The sequence below is a fragment of the Lagopus leucura genome, unplaced genomic scaffold (genome assembly GCF_019238085.1).
Source record: "Lagopus leucura isolate 7727_CA_CO unplaced genomic scaffold, USGS_WTPT01 Super-Scaffold_100053, whole genome shotgun sequence".
In the NCBI taxonomy this organism is placed as follows: Eukaryota; Metazoa; Chordata; class Aves; order Galliformes; family Phasianidae; genus Lagopus; species Lagopus leucura.
The window spans coordinates 1,512,422-1,535,934 of NW_024962299.1; the positions used below are offsets into that span (position 1 = coordinate 1,512,422).

Here is a 23,513-nt window from a genome sequence, read left to right on the forward strand (position 1 = left end):
CACATCTGTACACACACATCTATGCACACACCTGTCTATACACACACATCCATACCCACACACACAAACACAGCTGCACACACACCTCTCTATACATACACCTCACACATCTATACACACACACACCATCCACACACATCTATACACACAGAGCACATCTATACACACACACCATACACACACACCTCAGCACACAGAACACATCTATACACACACACCATACACACACATGTATGCACACAGAACACATCCATACACACACATCCATACCCACGGACACACAAACACAGCTGCACACACACCTCTCTATACACACACCTCACACATCTATACACACACACACACCATACACACATATAGGCACACAGAGAACATCCATGTACACACATCTCAGCACACAGAACTCATCTATACACACATCTCTACACCATACAGCACACATCTGTACACACACACACCATACACACACATGTATGCACACAGAACACATCTATACACACACGCCATACACACACAGCACACAGAGCACATCCATACACACACACCTGTGCACACACACACACCATACACACACATCTATGCACACAGAGCACATCCATACACACACACACCATACACACATCTCAGCACACAGAACACATCCACACACACACACACCATACACAGAGCACATCCATACACACACACCTGTACTCACACACCTGTACACACACACACCATACACACATCTCAGCACACAGAGCACATCCATACATACACACACCATACACACACATCTCAGCACACAGAGCACATCCATACACACACACACCATACACACACACGCATGCACCCACAACACCCCCCTACCCACACACCCACAGCACACTGCACACACACACACCTCTATACCCACACATCTCACCCCCCCCCAATCTATCCATACCCTCCACCCCTACACACACACAACCCCCCCCCCACCGCAGCACTGTGCACACAGCTCCTGCCATGCACGCACCACCCCGTTCACACTCCCCCCCCCCTCCCCCCCCCCCCCCCCCCCGGCTGCCCCCCAGCGTTACCATGGGCTGCAGGACGTCGTCGGGCTGCTCGGAGCTGCAACCTGCCGCGGCCCCGAGTGGCAGCGCCGCCGCCGTCCCCGCCTTTATATAGGGTTAGTGCAGGTGATGTACACACACCTGGAAACTCCAGCTCGGGCTGCCTTCCTCCTCCCAACAGCCGCGGCACTTCCTTCTCCCGGCGTGTCCCAGCCCTGCGAGGAGGGGAGCTGGGAAAGCAGGCGGCCTCGGCCCGCTGTGCGTGTGCCGGGAGGGGGAAACGGGCAAATAGGGCTTCGGTAGGACGGCCGTGGGGTTTTTGGGGTCACAGACTAAAGAAGCCGGGGTGATGGTGGCTGGGAATACGAATGGGGTCGCCGGGTGAAGCCCACCGGCACGCTGACCCCCTTAGGGAAGCCAAGCTGCCGTGCCGAGGACGGGACGATCCCCGGAGCTGTCACTGCGCCGCTCCGTTGCGCAAGCTGAGCGGTGATATCACCGTCACGTTCCGGGGCTGCTGTGAACCTGGAGCAGAAATCCCGAATTGGGCAACCTTGGAAAGGGCTGAGGTGGGAGCTTTTGGGGGGTAAAGGGGCTCGGGTAATGGGGAGGGCCAACCAACGCCCCCCCCAGCCCCATAGGGCTGCTTATAGGGGGCTGAAAAGCAGGGGATGGCTGAGGTGACAGAGAGAGGAGGAACTGGTTATCAAAATACTTTATTTCATGGGAAGATCCCTCAAAAAAAAACAACAAAAAAAAAAACAACCAAAAAAAAAAAAAAACAACCAACCAAACCCAATAGGAGAAAAGGAGAACAGACATCCCACAAAAGGCCTTCGGGGCTCCTTTCCGCTCAACTCAAAAGCAGCCGAGGCTTCAAATAAAAAGACAGGTCGCTTTCCCAATGGGGACTTTTAGAGTCAAGAATATATATATATTTTTGTTCCTGGTGGGGGGGAGGGGGGCAGGATGTCGCCAGTAGTTCACAGCAGTTTTCGGCTCTCTCGTTACACAGTATAGAGAACTGCATGGCTGATGACACTCAACACACAGCAGGGCTAACTAGGATACAACTGGAGGCTTAGCAAAGAGGAGAGGGCGGAGAGAGGAAGAGGGGGAAGCAGTGAGAGCATCCCACGGGGCTGGAGTCCTCTGTGCATAATTTACATGGAAAATAAAACAACGAAGGCAAAGGGGCGGGGGGGGGGGGTGACCCCCATCCTGGCGCCAGCACGGGCTGCCCTGCCCCACAGGGAGCCACAGGGCGTCACAGCGCTGACCCACATCCATCTTTATTTCTTTATTTTGTGTGTGTTTTTTTCCTCTTTTTTTTTCTCTTTTTTTTCTTTTTTTTTTTTTAAAAGAACCGCAGCCAAAAAAAAAAAAATCAAAGACAGAACTGCAAAATCCCAAAAGTGGCCGCTTTGCTGCTATTTATAAAAACGTGAACAGTCACTGCAGGGCAGCATTATACTTTCCCAGGGATTTTGGCTCGCTTGCGAGCGATGGCATCTTCCACTGCTTTGAGCTGTTTGAGGAGCTCCTCACGCCGCGACAGCGTGCTGGATTTGCCCCCCTTGGCACCTGCAGGGCCGGGCTCTGTTGCTTTGCCTGGGATGCTCGTTACTTTGCTGGAGCTCTTGGACTGCGGCGAGAGCTGGCGCTTCCTGCGGGAGAGAAGGGACAGAGAGGTGAGCTGGGGGCTGATGGAAACAAAGCTCACCCAGGGTAGAGATGAGGCCTTGGTTTAGCAAGGCAGCTGGAAGAGAGGGAGCCTGAGAGGTCAGCTCGGTGCCACAGCCCCGTAGGGCTGTGCTGATGGTGTGGCAGCTGGTGTGGTCTCCATTGCATCCCTGTGGTGCAGATCTGGCACTGCAGGGGTCCTTCCTCACACCCCATGTCACACTCCTTTCTGTTCTAACAAAGCAGCAGTGACCCAAACAGCCTCAAAGACTTGTGAGTAACCACCGACCTCCCAACTCTGGGAATCCACTGCTCCTTAACCAGCCCACGGCTGGGAGCACGGCGTGCCAAACCCAGCACACGACGGTGCCAACACAAACAGCAGCAGAGGGAGCATCAGCAAGGATGCTGCGAACACCACAAGATGGTAAAGGCTGAGGTTCCTCTTTCACACAAGAAAATGGGACCTCTTCTCCTGGCCCAGGATAGGGTTGTGGTAGCTGGGGCTAGATTTTGGCTTGGGAAGACTCTGACACACAGAAGTTGAGGCTCGCTCCTGCCCCAGGCTGGGCAGAAGGGATGACAGGAGGCCCACTGGCCAGGGGCGCTTGTCCATGGAGATCCCTGATACGACACCAGGGAAATGCAAGGCAGTGCAGTCTGGCTCTGGGTGAGGAGGGCCGAGGAAGCTTTAGGTGTGCCACTCCACAGCCCTTTAGCCAAAGGGCTCAGTGTGCAGCACAGCCCCAGGCCCCTGCAGCTGCACATCCAGTTCTGCAGAGGCAGATGCCTTGCCAAGACACGGACATGAGCTGGCCACATCACCAGAGGGGATGGAATGGCACCAGCCATCACCCACCTGCTCGCCCCAGGGCCCGGATCTAACCTCTCCAGCAGGCCAAGCTAAGAAGAAAGGAAACTGGGCACCCACAGAGGAGTTCAGCAGAAGCAGGAAGGGGCTGCAGTTTCTTTCTCACAATGAAGCAGAGGCACGACTGAGCTCGCATCTAACCCAGTTGGCTCCTCTTGACGGAACTGACCTCAAGAAACCCCCCGGGCTCCTGCTTGTTTCTGAGCCGGAACAGCTTAGTGGCAGCTTCTGCATGAACCCCTGAGCACCTCTGGCTCCTGCCCAAGAGCTCTGCGTCCTTCCTCTCTCCGTGCCTCCATAGCAACAACTGGAAACTGCTACAGTCAGAGAGCCTCAGAGCTGCCCCAAGAGGAGGAACCGCTGGAGAAACGTGAAGGAGCACAAGAGCTTCTCAGGCAAGACACCAGGAATGCCCACCTTCCCTGTAAGAGCCTCACCTCACCTGGGAAAGGCTTGAGGAGAGCACAGGGTCTTCTCTGCAGGGCTGTGCCTTCAGGGAGATGAGGCCTCCCACCACAAGCCCTGGCTTTGGCTCTTCTGCCCCAGCCTTGTCCCCAGACACCTCTGAGCGCAAGCAGGCACTCACCTGTCTGCCTGTGCAGGAGATGGTTTTGGGTTCTGGCCCCTCTGCCGCTCCTGTTTGGGTGATGAAGCCCTCCCAGTCACCTTCCTGTCGCGAGAGCCTACCAGGAAAATAAAAGGTGAGATGTTCTTGCTTGTCACTGAGCTCTGCTTGCAAACCTGTGGGGCAGCTGCACCCCAATGCACCAAACCGGTGCTCCATTATCCCCAGGCAGATCATCCAGTATGTACAACGGGCATGCAGGCACCGACGCTGGCTCTGCATCAGCCACAGCTAACAGGGTGTGTGAGCTGCACGAGAAGCCCAGGCTGAGGGTGGTGCAGGTTTGGCCACAGCAAAGTTACAGAAAGAGGGATGTGATGCTCAGGGTGCCCTCATCCGCTCCGTGCCACAATACTTCTGCACAAGCTGCACTCACACTCAGTCAGGGCTACAGTCCTGGTCTAAAAAATGTTATCATGTATAGTATCATGTTTAGAGAGCAAATTAAGTGCACAACTATGTCTAGAACTATAAAATCAGCACAGTTTACTAGATCATTCACCTGTCTGCAGCCCAGCACCTGTGAACTACATCCCAGTGAACTTCAGCCTCACCGAGTCCCTTCCACACTGCAGTAGTTGAATGCAATCAGGTTATTAGCACAGAAATTTTTTTCTGGCTAGCACCCAGAGTCAACAAGATACACCTACAGCTGAGACAACAGGGAAAACAACATCACGTGTCAGCACTGGTTCGCTACGTCAAAACCAGGCATCTCTGGCCATCCACTCCCCTCTTGTTCTTTGCATGCAGTCCCTCTCAATGCAGCAGATGAGCTGGGTTTTCCAAGATGCTAATAGTGCTGCTGAGGACTCAGACACAGGAGGACACTTGGAAAGCCTGTGTCTTTCTAAACACGCAGGGCAGATCAGATTGTGTCACACACGAGTGGGGAAATCATCTCATTTCACAGGATGGATGATGCAGCCGAGTATTGCACTCATCCTGGAGCCTTGGCAGCCTGCACTCCCTCTCCAAGCACTGCCAGAACCTCTATCAGGAGGCTGAGATCCCGTTGTGATACACAGAAATACAGGGTGAAGACCCTGAGAACTCAGCAGCCACAAGCAGTGCCGTTAGAGGAGGATGGGCAGCCCTCATGGCACAGATGGACATGTACCTACAGTGGAGATGGAAAATAAGGGCTGCTTTGGTTTCTCGTAGGGAGTTACACAGACACAGTGGAGCCAGGCACTGGCAAGGCACACCACAAGACAGCTAGGCACAGCCAGGCCCAGGGCTGACCTCACCTCGCTGACTTCACAGGCAGACCGCAGCATCTCACCTTCACCATGTTGTTGCAGCAGGACAGCTAATCTGCCCACGTTATCTGAGGGTTTGGGAGGGCACACGCCTGCAGTTAACCCCTGCAGCAAGGGGACTCCCAGAGGACGCTGTCCCTTGAGCTGGGCTGCCTCTAGCAGCAGAGGAACCCCTCTGAGGGCTGTGTCTCACCTCTGTCTGGTGACAGGTTCGCCCGTTTGGCAGGAGGAGAGGTCGGCCTGTCTTTGTCTGCTGGCTCGTATCTCTTCCTGCTTCCTTTGTCAGCTGCCTAAATGGAATGAAAGAGACAGCAGGACTGAGACAGCAGGACTGAGCAGCCGTTTCCCTGCAGTGAGGGAAGTGAGCAGGTGATTTCCTGTGACAGGTGCCAGCCACGCGCCGGCTCACCAACACCAGCACATCTCTGTGATTAAACTCTGTGCATACCAGTCCCCACCATCACTGCCACCAAGGACAGCAAATGCCAACCAGCTGTGCCTTCCAGCACCCGGTGCCAGCCGGTCGTTAGGTGTAATTGCACACTCCTCCCTGCAGAGCATGCTTCACAGACTCGATAAAGATGCCCTACGTCACAGCACAGGGAAGTAGGGAAAACTGCAGCCTCAGACTGCAATGGGGAATTCAGACAAAACAAAAAAATAAATAACCACGTGAACACTTCAAAACCAGGAACCAACCACGTGATGGGAGCCAACACCCCGCTCCAGCACAAAGCCCCACGAGGCCAAACTCTCACATGATCCAAGACAGTTCCCCTGCTGAAGGCACTCAACTGGGGCACGGGGCTCAGTGCTTCCAGCTGCCGCATGCAGCAGTCACCACTTTTACCTCCTGACTCAGTTAATGACTTGCCAGCAGTCGGCTCTGGAGCAGGCCAGCAGGAGGACAGCTCACTGCCAGCACGCCTTCAGTGGGCAAGGCCCTAGCACATGTGGGACCTGCATCTGCAGCCTTCGAGAAAGCAGGGAACAGCCCTTGAAGCTGCAGCAGGAATGCGCCCCAGGGGAGCCGCCAACACGGTCCCAAGCCCCAGCCACCGCAGGGTGTGTGCTGCCAGACAGGTTCTGTCTGCAGCCTCGCCAATCCCAGCTGCAGACCTACCTGCTGAGCTCATCCTCACAGCACTGGCCCCAGAGCTCCCTTTTCCAGCCCGTGGCCCTGCAGCTGGTCCCCATCCCTCGGACCCCTGAGCGCAAGGAACCGCAGGAACTCTCACCTTATTCAAGAGCGTCAGTTTGATCTCTTTGTGAGCACTGAAGCCCCCTTGCTGGGCCTGGGGGGCCGTAGGCTGCTGGGCCTGGAGGAGCTGCTGGGATTTGCCCCCCTGGGTGGGCTTGGCTGCTTTCAGCTGAGCAGGCACGTCCCGTTTCCGTTTTTCCTCTTTAGCACTATCTTCTTTTTTCGACTTTCCTGTTGAAACCAAAGTGCAGATGGAGTGGCTTGTAACCAGTTCCTTTCTCCTGCCCTCCCTTTGGGATGGATGCTGCTCCATCACAGACTGAAAATGCCCACACAGTTAGCACTGCACGTGGCCCCAAGTTCAAAAGATCCAGGAAGCCATAACTTCCGCAGGGGGAACACTTAACGTAAGGACAAAGAACAAAAAGCTCTCACTGCTACCTCTGCTGCTGTCAAAAAAGAACAGGGGACGTGCAACACGATGCTGGATCCATCCAGAAGATTGGGCATCAGAGGTGCAGAGGTGAAAGGGAACAAAACGAGGCGAGGGAACATCAGGCAGAACGCGAGGGCACGAGAAAGCAGCTTTAGAGCCACAGCTACCTGGAGGAAAGCTCTGCATCTTCCCTTCTCCACGATCCCTGGGGAAGCCTCTGGACTCCCTTAGCCCACCTCAAGCCCTTGTGAGCTGCTCAACCATTTTCCAGGGGCATGGAGCATCACCAAACTGTCTGCACACCTCTCCCTTTCTTTACCCAGGGCCCCTTAGAGAAGAAAAACAAAAAAGAAGCAAACCAGGTACCTCTACCTTTCTTCTGCTGTGCAGGGGTTGGGGATCGAGAGCTGGCTGAGGAGACAGGGCTGGCCAGGTCTGCATACATGTCTTCTGAGTCGGCGCTGCGCACAGAGCTGCTGCTGGAGGAGGCACTGGAGACAGAAGAAACGCTGCTCACACTCAGGGACCTGGAAAGAGCCAAGAACCCACTGCAGTCAGGAATGGGATGAGAAGGCAGCACTGAGACAGATGTCTTTGTTTTAATTCCCCAAAACAGAGCGGCTGAGATGTCAGCTCCCAGGGCAGGAAGCATCCAACAAAAGGACAAAAGCTCCTGGGGGGCTGGCAATAGGAAAATCTAGAATGTGTCAGATGGAAGTCTGGAAAGTACTGTTTATTTATAAACAGGATTAAGGCAACAAACTTAAACAGGTCACTGTTACTCCAGTAAACAAAAAGTGAAAGCAGGGTGTGTGCTAGCATGTACATGTCAGCACTGCGGCTCAGGTTGTCAAGGGTTTCCCAGCAGTGTTTTTGTTGCTCGGTACACATTTATTCATGGAGGCTTTCAACACCTCGAGCCCTACTGCCCACATCTCCCCAGGGTACAGGAGAGCCCAGCTGCCTGCTCTGAGGATGCACATACTGTCAGGAGTGGTAATGACAGGGAAGGAAGCCTGTAAGATGGCTATCTGCTCGTGGAGTCACAACACCACGAATGTCAGACAGTCCTACTTACTTGAGAAAGACTTTGTACTTGGGAACACGCTATACAGGGCTAAGCACAAGTGGACTCCCCTGCAGGGGCAAGTCTCCAGCATAGCTGTGCTCAAATCCCAGCCAGGCAGGAGCTGGCTCACACACAGCCACTGCCAGGCAGGACCAGCTGTATGCTAACCCCATGAATATTTATGCAGCCTCTCCAGCAGGTTCTGCAGGCAAGAGTCAGGCTCACTCACCGAAAGCTGGGCTGTGCACAACCACACAGCCTGCAGCAGCCACAACGCAGACATGCCCTGCAACAAGCTGCAAAGTTGCTACCCATGGGTATCCATGCCAGAGCCAGAGCTGAGCCCTGGGAGAAGGCCTTGCTGAAGGCACAACAGCGACTGGATGAGCCACAATCTTTGGGAAAGCTCCTGTTTGCTTGTGTGACAGCAAACTTGGCTTGGGTACAGACTATTTCCTAGAAGTTTCCTCCTTGTCTATGCACCTCCATAAGCAACCAGAGCAGTGCCACACAAGCAACACCTGCACTGCAGTTCTGCACACATCTCTTCTCAAGCCCTCGTGCAGCAGGGCAGTGCACAGCTGAGTGCTCTCTGAACTTCTTGCATCACCCCTGCCTGATCTGATGAAGGCAACAGGCACGTTGTAAACAAGCCTGCATTTCCGTAAAATAACGCGGATATTGAACCTGGGAGTTTCACACAGCTCAGATATGCGAATTAAAGCTGGGCTGAGCCAAATCCTGTTTTATCCACTGGCTTTAGGCAGGTCTAGCTGTATGCCTGCACTTCCTTACTGGGAAGCTTCACATTTCAAGGCCGTCTCTGAAGTTCCAGGGATTGCTGCGTACCAGAGACGCAAGAGGGCTGAAAGGAAGGACTTGAAAGAGATTGATCTGATGACTTTTTACTGGAGGGAGTTAGCTGTTTACAGATCTCACAGACTAACAGCCACTGAACTAGTCACTCGGGGCTAAATGCAAAGGGAACTGGTCGTGCAACTTCACAGCAAAGCAAAAATATCATTAGTGAGGCCTTTTAGGTGTTTTCTGACCCACCTTCCTGCTGGGCCCAGCATCTTCCCTAAGGACATCCAGTAACTGGAGGGAACGGAGGTTTAGAATTGCAAAGCTCCACAGACCAAAACTGTTACCTTGTAAATAAATTAAGATGTGGGGTGGTTTGGTTTTTGGTTTTGTTTTGTTTTTTTTTCTTTCCCACAGCAAGACAACATGTTAAGCTAAGACCTGGAGAAACAGCTTTAGTGATGGTTTAGGTGAACACGGACAGTTCGGCACATGGCAAATTGTTTCCTTGATGAAGCCACGAGGCCTCTGCCGTGATTCAGGACTCAGGATTTGTAACGCCACGAGAAGGAACACGTTCACAACAAGAAGGAACAAGCAGGAACACATCCTACTTGCCTGCAGCTGCTGATACCGGAACCTAGAGAGAGCCTTCGTTGTAGAAAAGCATGGACACCAACAAACAGTTAGAATGTGCTGCTACAGAGGCCACAAGGCCGTACCTGGATTTCCTGGATCCAGATGGGGAGTGGGAGGCTGAGGCAGACGATGATCTGGAATGAGATCTGGAGAGGGACCGGGACAGAGACCTGGAGCGGGAGCTGGAGCCGCTGTAGCTGCTGGCGCTGCCGCTGATGCTGCCGCTGATGGTCCGCCTGCAACACAGCAACAGCGCTCAGCTCGCTGCACCCGGCCACAGGGGCTGCAGGATGCTGAGCAGGGACAGCTGCAGCACGGTGCTGGCACACTGCTCTGCTGTACTGTGTGAAAGAATGGTGCTTTGCCCATGGGAATTGGTTTGGATGCTCTTCTCCGCATTGTTTTCCCTCCATCTCTTTTGTGAACGGTACAGACTTCATGCAGGACTGAACCATGCGAGTCAGGGCCAGATGAGCTAAAGCTGCTTAATCCCATACTGACACCAGGAGCAAATGCTTCCTATGAAGAAAAACTGCTCACTGCAGAACACGGTGGGACTACATTGTATTTCAGGCTCTCTAAATAACCATATGCATTTTCTGAGTAACTCACCAGCACTGACATAAACAGAGCTGTCAGAGCGTAGGGCAGCGGGCTTTGGGCAGGAACTTGCAAGAAAAAAAAGCCAACAAACCAAGACTGGGATAAAGAAGAAGGGAAAAATCTGATCAACTAGTGAAACAGAAACTGGAATGGAAGAAGTTTCTATGGAAAAGAAATGGCAATTTTCACCTATGGAAAAAAACTGCTCAGCTCCAGCCCTTCTCTGCAGCTACTGGCGAGGAACAGGAGAGGTAATCCCATGCAAAATTAAGAATTGAGAATGCTTCCAAAAACCTGCACGCACAGCAGATGTACAGCCTCCTCCAAAACGCACTGCTGTAAAGCATCATCCCCTGATCCAGAACAAATCATGTGTCTTACTGCAGGACAGCAGCCTGCACTCTGCTTCCTGCCCACCAAGCTTCCGCTGCCAGAGCACACAGGCATTGCACCAGGATTCAAAACTTACAGTGCAGGAAGGATGCTCAAAGAGCTTCAGCTCTGTTCAGCTGACTCAGTGTCTCTCCAAGAACAGGCAGTGCTACCTGCATGCATTCTGTAACGTTTTAAAATACAGAGTAGATCGGGCCCGATTAAAATATTTACATAGAGATGAGCACTCCCTGTTTGAATGCTATCAGAAGCTTCTCTCATTTCAAATGCAAAGGGAAGAGCAGAAGACAACAAAAACAATCAGAGGACAGACAGAACGAGCCCCAGTGAGAGATTCAGACACATGGCAGGAGGAGAAAAGAGAGCTGTGCTCAGGACACAGCACTGCTGGATGCTGATGGACCAGCTCTATCTTCCTGTTTCCTTCCCACCCCAGGAAACACATTTCTCCTTCAACACTGAGCAGCCCTCATAACAGGTACTCTAGAGGCAAGCTCAGGACTTGCTCTATCTTCCAGGAGATCAAACCTCACTCCACCCCACAGCTTTCTTACCTCCTGGGTGGAGTTCTGGTCTGACGTTCCTTCCTTCTTGCCTCCCTATTATCCCCTGGTTTGGCTGGCTCTGGTGCAGCTGCTGTAATTTTAGCGAGCGGCTGAGGGACGGGAAGGGCAGCTAGTTTCTTCACTGATTTCTCACTGTAAGATAAAGTCACACTCACAATCAACCTCGCAAGGAACAGAACACAGACACTTTCTAAACGCACTGATAACCGGTGCTGTGCAATCTGCAGAAAGCAAACTCGTCTCACCAAGCTGCTCTCAAACAACAGAGACCCCCTGGAAGGGATCTGCTGCCTCAATCAAGTCACCTCCTCAGAGAGGAGCTGCTCTGTACAGCAGTGAATGCTGGAGATATTTTCTACTTGCCAATCAACTCGTGAAGCAGACCGTGCAGAATCACTGCTGTCTCTCAGTCGACTCCATGCTTTTCTACCCTGCAGAATACCTGATGGTAAATCTCACACTGCTGTGCATGGACTTTGTCACTTTATCCAGCGCAGGAGATGGGGATCACTTTGGCGCTGCTCAGAGCATTCCAACCTCTGCTCTAGATGCTGCTCAGCATCCCCAGCAGTGCAGTCACACCTGCTATTAACTGGGGAGGCGGCAGCTGCCTGCATACTGAAACAGAGACTCCTCATTCCTCTGTGTTTAAGAATATCTAAATTCATTCTCTGAAGAACGTGGGATCCAGTGCATGCAATGTTACACAGCCAAACCAATCCCCCTGCTAGTGCAGGTTGCTGCCTGATGTTAAGTGTTACCAAACCAGCACTGCAATGTATACTGGAAAGGTATAAAGACGTGGCAGCAGGCAGAGAATGTGTCCTTAAAGGGTTGATCCTTCTGATTTGAGAAGGAAAAAAACAAATAATAATAAAGCAGGTCGAGGAGGTACAACAAGTGTGGCAAAGGGTACTGTCCCATATGCTGGAGGATGCAGGGGGATTCCCATGATGTAACTGGTTTGCAGGTGACCTTAGCAGTGCTGACATCACTGAGCTGTTGTGACACCTCCAACTATCTGCAACTTACTGCCTGTTACAGCAGTTTGTGAAACAGCAACTTCAAACATTCAAAAGAGCAGTATAAAAAACTATACGGAAACAGCACTCACGTATTCATAGCCTGCTCAACAAACAGCTCCAGAGCCACAGCACTTCTTCAATTTGTCTCCAATGCTAAAAGCAGATGAGTCTGGACTACTTTGTTATTCTAAGGACGAGCATTAACCAAAACTACAGCAGATGAATGAATTGGGCTTTTGCAGAGCTCCTGTGTAAGCATTCTGCACACACAGTGTTTAAATAGCAAATCATGTATGCGTTTCAACCCCCATGCATACATACAATACTGAAGGACACTCCTAGAGTTTAACTTGAATTTAAGATGTGAAAGTGCTGCCATGCAAAGCAAAACACAACTCTATGCAAGTGAAGCTTTGCATCTTCCACTTCTTCCTTAATCTGTCAAGAAGGTCAGAAAGGTCTGACTTGGGTCAGGAATTCGGCTGCTGTTTGGAAGCTTTTCTGTGCTGTGTCATTTAAAGGGTTACGAAGGCTTACCCTTTACCAGCAGGTGGTAACAAGTCCCCTTTAGCCTTCATGAGTGGCTTGTGTGGAGATGGTGTTGGGGAAGGAGAGGGTGATGATGAGAAGGACCGTGACCTGGAAAGGAAGAAGACCAGATGTTGTCACTCATCCAGCACCCCAGATGTTGTCACTGGGTGATTCTCCTGACTGGCAAGACTGGAAGTGCCCTCCTTGCAGCTTAGTACTTGAGATGCCTTGGTGACTTGCTTTCTGAAGAACCTTTACTGCACTCATTTGCAGTGTTCCTCACTCTCCCACCTTCAGAGAGAGGAATGCTAATCTAAGTGTCCTGAATGCTTGGCATTGCCACGCGTGGAACAGAGGCTGGAATGGGGTGGCTGAGGAATGTCAGCCTGCTCTGCTAGAAAGATGTATGAGCTGGAGGCTGGAGACTCTCCTAGGAGAAATCCCCCTTCCAAATGAAGCCACGCTCTACTATCAACTAAACAATTCACTCTGAGGCTTGGTGCAATTTCAGCTCTGAAGAGGTGCCTATCTAGGGAGCCAGTTCTCCCACTATGCATATTCCAGATTTGGGCAACTGTCTGCAGGGGCAAGGAAGTGGCAGAGCTATAAACATGCCCGTGTTTAATTAGGACGGGACACAGGATTGTTACTTTGAAGTGTCAGGACTATCACAAGACAAAACTGCATGGGCTGCTTTATTAAAGAACTGCGATTTGCCTCTTTAAAATACAAAATCCCAGTGCAGCAGTAAGAAAGAGATGCCAACAACTTCCAATCATAAAATGCAAATGATGGAAACGTTCATCTCAGCCAGGCTCCTACAACTGCCTGCTTACCACAAGCATGGGAAACAGCCCAGCCACAGCAGCAGGATACACGTGGGTGGGAGCACAGGGGAGAGGAGGGGGTGGCTGACACATCTGCTTCATTCCACAACTGAAGCAGCAGGCTGCCTCACAGTCTCTCGCGTTTCCCTCACCCAGGAGCGGATCCAAGATCTTGTTTCAGGAGTTGGCTATTTGCTTTTAAGCAGCACCAAAAGAAGCCACGAGGAAACGTTTGGGAAACAGGATCTGATTCCTTTCCAACCCATTACCTGGACCTGCTGCCTGAGAAAGAGCTGTGTCTTGAAGAGCGGCTGGAGTAAGAGCTGTAAGAGGACGATCTGGAACGAGATCGTGAGGAGCCTGAACCAGAGTAGGTGGACGACCGAGAAGAGGACCTGCAATAAAAGCATTTCATTCAGTGCCTCTTGAGAAGTCCTGAGAGACCAAGGTACACTCCTTCCAAGTTCTCAAACACTGCTCCAAAAGCACCTGCCCTCTCCTGGAGGGCCTTCCAGGACTGCAGCCTTTCCTCAGTCCCCATCCCAGCTTCTCTCTAAGTCATGATTCTATTGCTTCTAGGCTTCCCTTTCCTTTACCTAATGACATCCAATCTCTTTTTGAGAACTCCTAGCACACAACTTTACATCTTTTCCCAGGCTGTTAGGTTGGGTCACACACATAGGAGAAAACAGAAAAACCAACAGTGCAGCAACTCCAGTGAAAAAAACCTATTTGGTTCCAGAGGGCTTTGGTTTATAGATCTGTATCTTCAATTCACCGTGTTCCTCATTCTCCTCTGATCCATTTTTTTCCTCTTTACAGGAGCTTCAAGTTCAAACATTCAAAGGAAGTGGATCCAGCTTATGCCTCAGCTTTCCTAGATTCAGGGCCCTTTTTTTTCCCCTTTCTTTCTGAGAAGTGGACTCATCTCCCCCGCCCCGGTTTCCAAGCATCTCTGCACCTCTCTTGGCCTCCTGTCAAGCCTCCACGGACCCAGTTTTTTCCCAGGTAGCATCATGCTTTTCCTCATCTCTGTAGCACTCCTCCAGTGAAGAGGCACCAATTCCTGCAGTTTCCAGCTCCTACAGGTCAGCTTTCACCTTGAACACCATCCCTACAGAGTTATTTTTCCCATGGCCATGCTGCTGCTTAGCCTTCAATACACCACAGCTCTTCACAGCACCCATGTCTACACGACCCCTGTGCCTGGCACCTCCCTACCTCCCATACACTAGCATCCACGGCAGCTATTGAGCAGCAAGCCTCAAACTGCTTCCCCAAACACCTCCATTCTGCCAATGACAGAAGCACACCGCACTCCCTCGGTGTGAGGGAGCGCTGCCAAGGCTCGGATGCGACCACGCTCTTCCCTTACCTTGAAGAACCAGAAGCAGATGCTGAAGAAGCAGAGGTTTTCCGGCGCCTACGGGCACGGCTGGGAGACACAGACAGCCCCAGTTTCTTTTTGGGGGACTTGGATCGGCGCCAGGGGTCCTTCCATTCGTCTGCCCTCTTCGACTGAGCGGTGGCGATGGCCGAAGCCTCCTTCTCCTTCTTTGGTGGCTCAGGCTGACGGCTGGAAAACGAAGAGGTGTGAAATCCCTCGGATCTTTTTCTATCGCACGGCCAACGGAAACGTAGGTCCAGACACTGACCCCACGCACTGGTACTAGTTGTACATCTCCACTGCAGGATACGCAGCATCAGTTTGTGGCAGTTCGGTGTTTAGAACAGCCACTGTAAACAAAGCAGCTCTGTAAAGTGCTCTGCAAGCGCTCAGGAAAGCAGTACCTGCAAGCTCTGCCAACCGCTCCTTCTGAGCAGAGACCTGCCAGCTGGTTTCAGCTTCTGCCCCTTGCCTCCAAGGAGCAGACACAAGCACGTGCCAAAGGGAAGGGACACATAACTGCTTCTTTCACCTATGCCAGGTGGCTGGAGCAACTTCAGCCTGGGGGGCAGACCCCAGTGCAACGAGAATACTAACCAGACCTAGACTGAGGATGGACTTGGAGTGTGCATCTGAGCCATCTCCTCAGCGCAGCCAACAAACCCAAACAGCCAGCAGGCACTAGGAGAAGAGATTCAGCCCGAGTTCTTCTCCCACAGCTCCTTTATGGGAGCATCAGGTGGGACTCAGCAGCCTCACCTTAGCCAAGACACACTGCTTTTACCTTCACCAAGGGGCTGGTTACCTCGTCAGCTGAGCAGAAAGCAGTTTGCAGTGGCTGTTTATCACTCTATTATTCTCTAGGTGCTTATAAACACAGCTGAGCACGTGCTCTCCTGTTCTTGATGACACTGAAGATTTGACGGGGCACCTCTCCTCCCTTCCAGGGCTCTTGCTGTGTTTAACCTTTTTCTTTGCTCCTCTGGGCTTCCATTCTCCCCCACAGCCCTCTGATAATCATTCAGTCCTAGCTTTTTCAGCATCTGCACCAGATGGTTCCTTAATGAGTTTCTTCAGGCCTAGACTTTATCACATCTCTTATCTGTGGATGATTTAACCTGGGTTTTTTCCTCACCCTTACTTCACCACACACGTGACTGGTCAATTACCTGCTCATAACCTCCTTCGTCAGGTTTTAGGCAAAGTTTATGCTTGCTTAAAGGTTTATGAAGCCTACTGCGCTCATCAAGTCACCTCTATAACTACGTATTTATTCTTTTTCTCCAAATAATGAACCCTCTCCCTTGGAGGACCGGGGAGGGAAGGCTCAGCCAGTACCACCCTATTAGTCACACCACTGTGAAGCAACCACTCCCCACACGACTTCCTTTACCTTCTGAGATAAAAAAGCAACCTCCAAGTTTTCTAATAATTCCACGGATTGCGTTTCTTGCCACAACACTTTTCCAGCAGACAAGGGATAATTAAAGCCCTTCATTAGCAGCCTGCTCTTCCCTTTGAAGGCTTCACCAGTCACTAAGAAGCCTCACCAGCTCCTTGTTTGGTAGTACCCCAAATTGCCTCAGCACACAGTTGAACTCCTACAGCCTCTCACCCTCTTGCCAAACTCCACAGCTCGTACATGATGACATCAAGGGACAGCACAGCATCCTATCCTCTGTCCTCCCAGCTTCACACTTTGTCCCTCCCCTCTTCTCTATACGTATAGAATTTAATGAAACAAGAAATGTTTCATGTTCACCAGCCCCACAAATCTCTGTCCAGCCTTACAAGATGATGCTTCTGAGGATGACGTAGCAGCATGCAGAACTGCTGACTGCCTGCTCAGAGTCTCAGGCAGGCTATGGCTCAGCATGATTCACCAGAGCCTTGGTTTAGCTGAACCATCCTTTCCCGTATTGCTCTACCATACGCTATTTAACATGTTATTTGCAGTGGGCTGGTCCAGTTTTCCACGTTACATCTGCAATTATATCTGAGTATCTAATCAGGGAGGAAAACCATGATTCTGAACACGGGGCTGGGATAGGTCCAACCTACTGTTCATACTCTGATAACGCTGAATGGCCGTAGCCAGGACTGAGCTCCTGTTCCAGCAGATTTGAGGTTATCTGAACTCTGCAGTATCTTCAAAGCAAGGAGGCATAAAGCAGGAAGAAAGGAGGAAAGGTTCAGCCTACACACCTGGTACCCAGCAGCAGGCTAAAAGGCAACAGAATGGAAGAGAACACGGTGGGAGGATGCTACTGAACACGGGCAGACCGTGTCACTCTGATGTCCTCTCCTTGGGGACATGCAAGGGGAGCATTCTGCTGGCACAGGTGGGCAGAGAGGCACAGTTTACACCTCAAGACTTGGAAAAAAGATGCTGAGAACCTTTCCACAGCACTTAACTCCAGACCTCGGGTACGAGCTTGGAGCAAAGGCGGCTATTAGAACAATTCCCATTACTTGCACTTATTAGCTGGTTTGATGCAATTCCCTCTTGATGAGGTCACTTTCTGGAGGAGAGGTTTCTTCCCCAGGAAAACCACAACAGAAGGCCTCATTCCTGGGTATGCTTTGGCTTTTGACTCAGCAGTAAATGTGTCACCACACTACAGCCAAGAAAGAAAGCTGATGCTCGTGTCAGGCATTATCAAAGGCTTTCCTCAAGAGTTACCTGTGTGCCCAGCAAGTACCATCACCACGTGAACTTGTTCAACTTAGCACAAGGGACTGTGCCATCCAACGCCATTTGGCTCATCTCCTGCAATGGAATTCAGGAGTCAGAATTGAAAGTGAGCCTGAACAAGTGCCAAGATGATCCTCACCATCTGCCTCGGAGTAACATCTCCATTACCAACCACACGAGTTTCACTGCAGAGGCTACCAAGGGCTGGCAGCCCGCAAGCAGACAGCGTGCTGGTGCCACGTCCTGCTGTAGATAGGTGCAGGTGGATGAAGGCAGGGAAGCTGTGGGGCTCAGAGCAGAGGGAATGGCACCCAATGTGATTGCTGCTCACCGTGCCGTGCTGCTGGGCCTTCAACAACATGTTTCATCCTAGGCTAGGTTCTCTCTGCACTTTCACTCTGGGCGATCTCCACTTCCCATCCCGTGCTGGATCTGGTGTTTGACTGAGCTCTCCGTGAGCCAACTCAACTCTTTGGTTGAAGAGGGAGGAACAAAGAGCATGAAGCCTCAGTTTGGAGCTGGGTTGGTGAGTCCTAGCAGCTGAACGACTGCTGGAGGCGGCACAAGGCTTAAGGGCTGGGGTGGTGAACCAGGAGGTCAGCTCCTGTGATTTACAAGGGCTCATCTTCAGCCAACTCTCATCCAGCTGCAGGCAAACCTGCAGCCAAAGCACTTCTGTAAATCCAGGTCTCCTTTTTCACCCACTTGCAGTTTTCAGGAAATACTTCAGAGTGCCTTTGAGAATGAACTCCCTAATTAGATAGATATGCCAAGAGGTTAAAAAAATAACAAAGGAAATAAAAAGGGACTGATGAAGCCCAATCAAAAGCAGCTTCATTTCCTCAGAGCCCCAGAGCAGCAGCACCCTGCATCACCAGGGCACAAACAGCCACGGCAGAGCACGGCTATTTCTAAAGCCTGTTTTAACCTTAAAATAACTAAATGCTTTCTTTCCCAGAACAAACACGTTAATGCATATATGGCTGGAGTTTAATTACAGCAAGCCAGAGGAGAACTGAAGCTGCACGTGGCTTTGGTGAGGAGGAACAAAGGTAACAGCACCGCATGCATGGTTCAGCCCCAGACCCACCAAACCTCAGCAGGAATTCAGTTGGGGGGGAGAAAAATCAAGCTGGGTGCCCCCAGTCTTCCTGCTCGTGTGCTATGCAAATGATGCTGAAGCATTCCTAATCTCAGCCAGAAAATAAGCTTCCCAGGGAAAAGTGCTTCCTTCCTTCCCTCCCCGTGTGACACCAGCACCGTGGGTTAATGCACACCTTATCGGCGACGGTGACGTCAGCCTGGCTCCAGGGCTGCTCTTTTGGCCGCCACTTCCAGCTCAATTTTCTCCAAGAGGAAAAGTCTGGCGACGGCTTCGAGCCGTTTCGTTTCGAGCAGGAAAGCAGAAGCCGTGCCACTGGCACAAGTTTCCCTTCGGTGTCAGTGGAATTTTCCAAAGGAAGTGAACTCGAGGAATGTTTGCAGGCATAAACCAGAGCGCTCGTTAAGGGCTCTATAATTTCTGCTAAATAAGCTCCAGCCGCGCACGTGAACGCTGGCACATCTCCCATCTCAGCACAGTAAAGTCATACATCCCCAGCGCTGCTAAAGGACACCGGGTCCCAGCAGCCACCCAGCAATGGGAACCACGCTGCGCAGTGCCAGCGGCCGCCGAGCTGCAGCAGTGTAGCAGAGGCTTTGCTTTTCTCAAGAGGTTTCCATCTGCAGCCAAGTAATCAGTTGCTTAAAAAAAAAAAAAATAATAAAAAGATTTCTTCAAAGCCCGACGGGGAGAGGCTTTGAAATTAAATAGCTGGAGATACGATCTGAACCTCCAGGATGAAATCATCCCAGTGGGCAGATAAACCTATCTGCAATGGGATCTGCCCCGAGGGCCGAGCATTTGACGCCTCGAGAGCCTTCCCAAAACGAGAGGGACCCACATGCAGCAATGCTCCCAACTCTGCTTTAATAAAATCCCGTGTGTGGGATCGATCCGGCAGTTCTGACTCCAAAAAGCCAAGGAAAAACGCATTCCCTGAGATCCACATCTGAGTCACTCGATGCCCTCCTTCCTATCGAGGTGCGGTTACGAAACCCTTCTCCTTCTGCTGCAGAAGTGGAGGCACCACCTCAGGAAGCACGACGATCAACCAAAGCTCCAGCCAACAGCAGTGCTCTGCGGAGAGCTTGGACAAGTTCTGCTGATTGGAGTTTGCAGAGAGATTTTATTATCGTTCATTCCTCAGATGAACTGGGAGAACAAAGAGAGGTTGTCTAACCAGGTTCCACTGCTTGTGCTGGAAGCTGTACCCCAAGAGATGGGGATCCTTAACGAGAGCATCTTCTTCCCTTCAGAATCCTGCGATGTACCTGAACAACAGCTGGCTTGAAGAGCTTCCAGCAGAACTCAAAGCACAGAGCAGACCTGGTGCTATGGGCAGACCACCGGCAGCTGCCACGAAAGATCAGAACGACCCTCAGAACTCTGAATTCTTCCAAAAAAAACCCCAAAACCAACACAAAAACCCCGCAAGCTCAGTCAGTCTGTGATCACACACACACACTCATGAATCACTCCATTTGCATTCCCTACTTTTTGCCACTCCTTTATCTAATCAGCCTCCCTCTAACACTTTCTAACTTGCAAGCCCTGGGTAACCTGCGCTCATTGATTTCACACTCCAGGGGATCCTGCTCATTAACGTGAGCACCCCAGGGACTCATCATGGCCTATTACAGAGACAACGTGAACCAGCTTGAATGAAAATGCCAGGGATCTCTGGAAAGGGAACGCAGCCCTCCATCCCAGGGCCTGCAGCACTGCCAGCATCCTGCAGCCAGCAGCTGCCACCAACTCAGCAGATGCAGGGAGAAGGACGATGCTCTGTGCTGGAAGGGCTTCCTGAAGGATTTGTGGTTCCCTACAGAAGAGCTGCCCTTTCTGACATTGCTTTCCATTTTAGCATCCCCACTCGTAGGTGTTATTTTTATTTTTTTTTAATGGCTGCCTAAGTGCACTCCATCGATAGCCTCTAACCCAGCCAAAGCAAACTTCCTTCCACAGAGCTCTGTTATAAGCATAGGGCAATGCACATGAGTTCACCGGGACACAACCTCTTCCCTGGGACTTGGAGCTGCTGGGATCTCCTGGGTGCACCCAGAGCTGTCTCCAAGCATCCTCCTCACCCCATCTGCACTGGTTTCCTGCAGGTTTTGGGCTTACACTGAACTTACCGACGTGGAGACAAACCTCCTGGAGAACTGCAGGACCAAATTCTCACCTTAAGCTGAACATTCATCAAAGCACAGCCCGCAGCACCCCATGCATGCAAAAACCCACACTTCTCTGAGTGGGAAAGAACCCCAGCGCTGTCTCACTGACCACAGCACAGGATTATGTCCCCTCCCTTCCTGCTCGTAGGGAACCACCATGCACCATGACCCCAGGGCACTGCCCTGCCTGCTGGGCCCTATGCCTTAACGCTCCTCAGTGCTTTGGAAAGAAACACTAACAAGTCCCGTGCGTTGCTTAACGCCCCGCTGAAACAATCAGATTCACTGGGATGATGACAGGATAAAGACCTGTGCAACAATAGAAGGATTAAAACACGTTACTATTTCTGTGTGCAGGGTTGCAGCTGAAAGCCAGCAGCTCCACGGCTGGATCCAGCGCTCAGGTTGGAACATCTTGTCCTGCTCTAAGTCAAATCAAATCTTTCATGCCAACTCTACTCCAACACGCTTTGCACAACAGTCAACTACACTGGCAAGAGACAGATACAAAGCTGAAATCTGGTGCTCAGCAAAAACAGGCACAGCCTGGGGCCCCAGAACTTGTTCTGGAGATGGGGAGCATGGGGCCAGACAGCCACGTTATCCCTCCCATGGATCACAAAGTGTCCCGGCTTGTTTGAGTGCTCGATGCCTGAGGAGGGAAGAGGAGGAGGAACAATTTCACTGGCACTGCAATCTCAGATTGTAGACTTCTTGGAAAGCTCATCTCAAGCTTGGAAAAAAAAACAACACAACAACCAAGCATGAAACAGCAATTACACACTTTGAGAAGGTCTGATCCTCGTGTGCCAATCCTATGGAAAGCCCAAGTGCTGCAGCCTCCTCTCAAAAGGCTGAAGGAGAAACATCTGCCATCGAGTCTGCTTGGATTTACAGTGTGTGTCTGTTAAATTTTAATCTTCCTCACCAGCAGCAAACACGATGCAAGGAAGTCCTCTGATTCTCTGCTGTTATCAGCCTTAACTGCTGCGCGTTGTTTAGAGATCAGATTAAAGTTTCCTGTTTTCAGTAGCACCGAAAGGGAACTTGTTTTCATGCGTCAGGCGTTTGCTTCTCAAGCTGTCTTTCATCCCTTTCAACTCCACTGTTCTGCACACACACGGAGATGAGGGCACCTGGGAAGGGCAGGCCTGCCAAAAACTGGGCTCCAGCGAATGGGGAAAAGCACAGAGGCTATAAATAGAGCTGCAGGTGAGTGCTGCACTGCTATCATGCTACCCGGGACACGTAAACCGACTGCAAACCTTTTACACATTAAACAAACCGGGGAACTGTTTGATGCCGAGGTGCCAAAAATGGAGCCTCTGCAGCCCAGCCCAAAGGAAGGGATGTGGGGGAAAGGTGAGGCCGCTCCAACAGGAGCCACATAAAGCCCATCCAAAGGCTGTGTGGGACAAAACCACGGTGCCTGGAGGTGCTGCACCCTGTGATAAAGGCTCTGGGGTGTATTTGCTGCTTTTTGGGCAGCACGGGGGAACAAGGTGCTGGATGGAGGGGGGGGGAGATGTCCAGTGCCTGGTTTAGTGGGTGGGAATGCTACCAAGCTCATCTTCAAGGTCCCTTCCAACCCAAGCCATTCTATGAATCTGTTCTGCGCTTCTGTCTCTTCTCCAAGGCAGTATCAATTGCCCACTCAACACCAAGAGATACAAATGCTCCTTGCTGACAGCCACACGAAGCCCAAAAGCAAGCTCTGCACGCTCCAACTCCCTCCTGGCTTTCTGCCTGGCCCTGCAGACATCTGCTCCTGCTTTCAGCACCAGGCTGAGGGCGCTTACAGTTGTAGGCACTCTGTGATCCGCTGGTAGAAATAACAGCAGACATCACAGAAAGCAAAGAGGCACCTCAAGGACTACTCTCAGTTTACCAAGAGGTTACCCAAGAGGGTGGTGAGGCTGTGGCACAGGCTGCCCTATCCCTAGAGATGCTCAAGGCTACGCGGGATGGGGCCGTTGGCAGCCTAATCTGGCAGAGGGCAACCTGCCCACAGCAAGGAGAACGTGATGATCTTTAGGGTTCCTTCCAACCTAAGCCATTCTATGATCCTACGAAGGCTTAACTTCAAAAGGCTGCTATGGAGTTACAAGAGGCAGTCCACAGCTTGCTTAAGTGATGCTTACAGGGCAGAGGTGCACACAAGAGAAGCAGGAAACCTGTATCTACAAAGTATGCAACACCCCAGATGCTATAAATCCCATCTCTCAGCTCACACAGATGGTTACAAGAGGCAAGATGGGTCTACGACTGGCCAACACGGCCCCTGCTCCTACCCAGCACAGCCTGGGCAGCACTGACAGCGAAAGCTCCTCCACCAAGCCCTACCCATGACCCTGCACAAGTGTCAAGGGAAGGAGACTGGCAATCATGGGCATGGTGACTCAATACCTAACACCCTGCCAATCAGCTGATGCTGCTTTCGCCATCATCATCACATGGACAGTGAGATCTCCTCCATCACTGACCCAACGAGAGCGCAAACCGACAGCAAATGCGTAATTAAGTGCACAAATTATGGTTGTAAGTGAAGATTACAATTAAATGTAGTTCCCCTTATTACTATAA

General features: G+C 51.4%; 1 protein-coding gene across 4 annotated transcripts in view; it reads right to left on the reverse strand.

Moving 5' to 3' along the window:
* Nucleotides 1-2,237: 2,237 nt before the first annotated feature.
* The window catches only part of ZC3H18 (zinc finger CCCH-type containing 18), a 39,778-nt gene continuing 18,502 nt past the window's right edge, over nucleotides 2,238-23,513 (reverse strand). For 3 of the 4 annotated variants that reach the window (XM_042885868.1, XM_042885867.1, XM_042885870.1), the window contains 10 exons: nucleotides 14,948-15,148; nucleotides 13,842-13,967; nucleotides 12,752-12,853; nucleotides 11,178-11,321; nucleotides 9,711-9,863; nucleotides 7,482-7,642; nucleotides 6,717-6,910; nucleotides 5,672-5,768; nucleotides 4,178-4,274; nucleotides 2,238-2,704 (listed from right to left, as the gene is read on the reverse strand). In XM_042885868.1, coding sequence (XP_042741802.1) covers nucleotides 2,506-2,704; nucleotides 4,178-4,274; nucleotides 5,672-5,768; nucleotides 6,717-6,910; nucleotides 7,482-7,642; nucleotides 9,711-9,863; nucleotides 11,178-11,321; nucleotides 12,752-12,853; nucleotides 13,842-13,967; nucleotides 14,948-15,148 — 1,474 coding nt within the window. In that variant the 3' untranslated portion in view covers nucleotides 2,238-2,505. The remainder of the gene's footprint in view (nucleotides 2,705-4,177; nucleotides 4,275-5,671; nucleotides 5,769-6,716; nucleotides 6,911-7,481; nucleotides 7,643-9,710; nucleotides 9,864-11,177; nucleotides 11,322-12,751; nucleotides 12,854-13,841; nucleotides 13,968-14,947; nucleotides 15,149-23,513) is intronic. The other variant, XM_042885869.1, reaches the window with a different exon arrangement.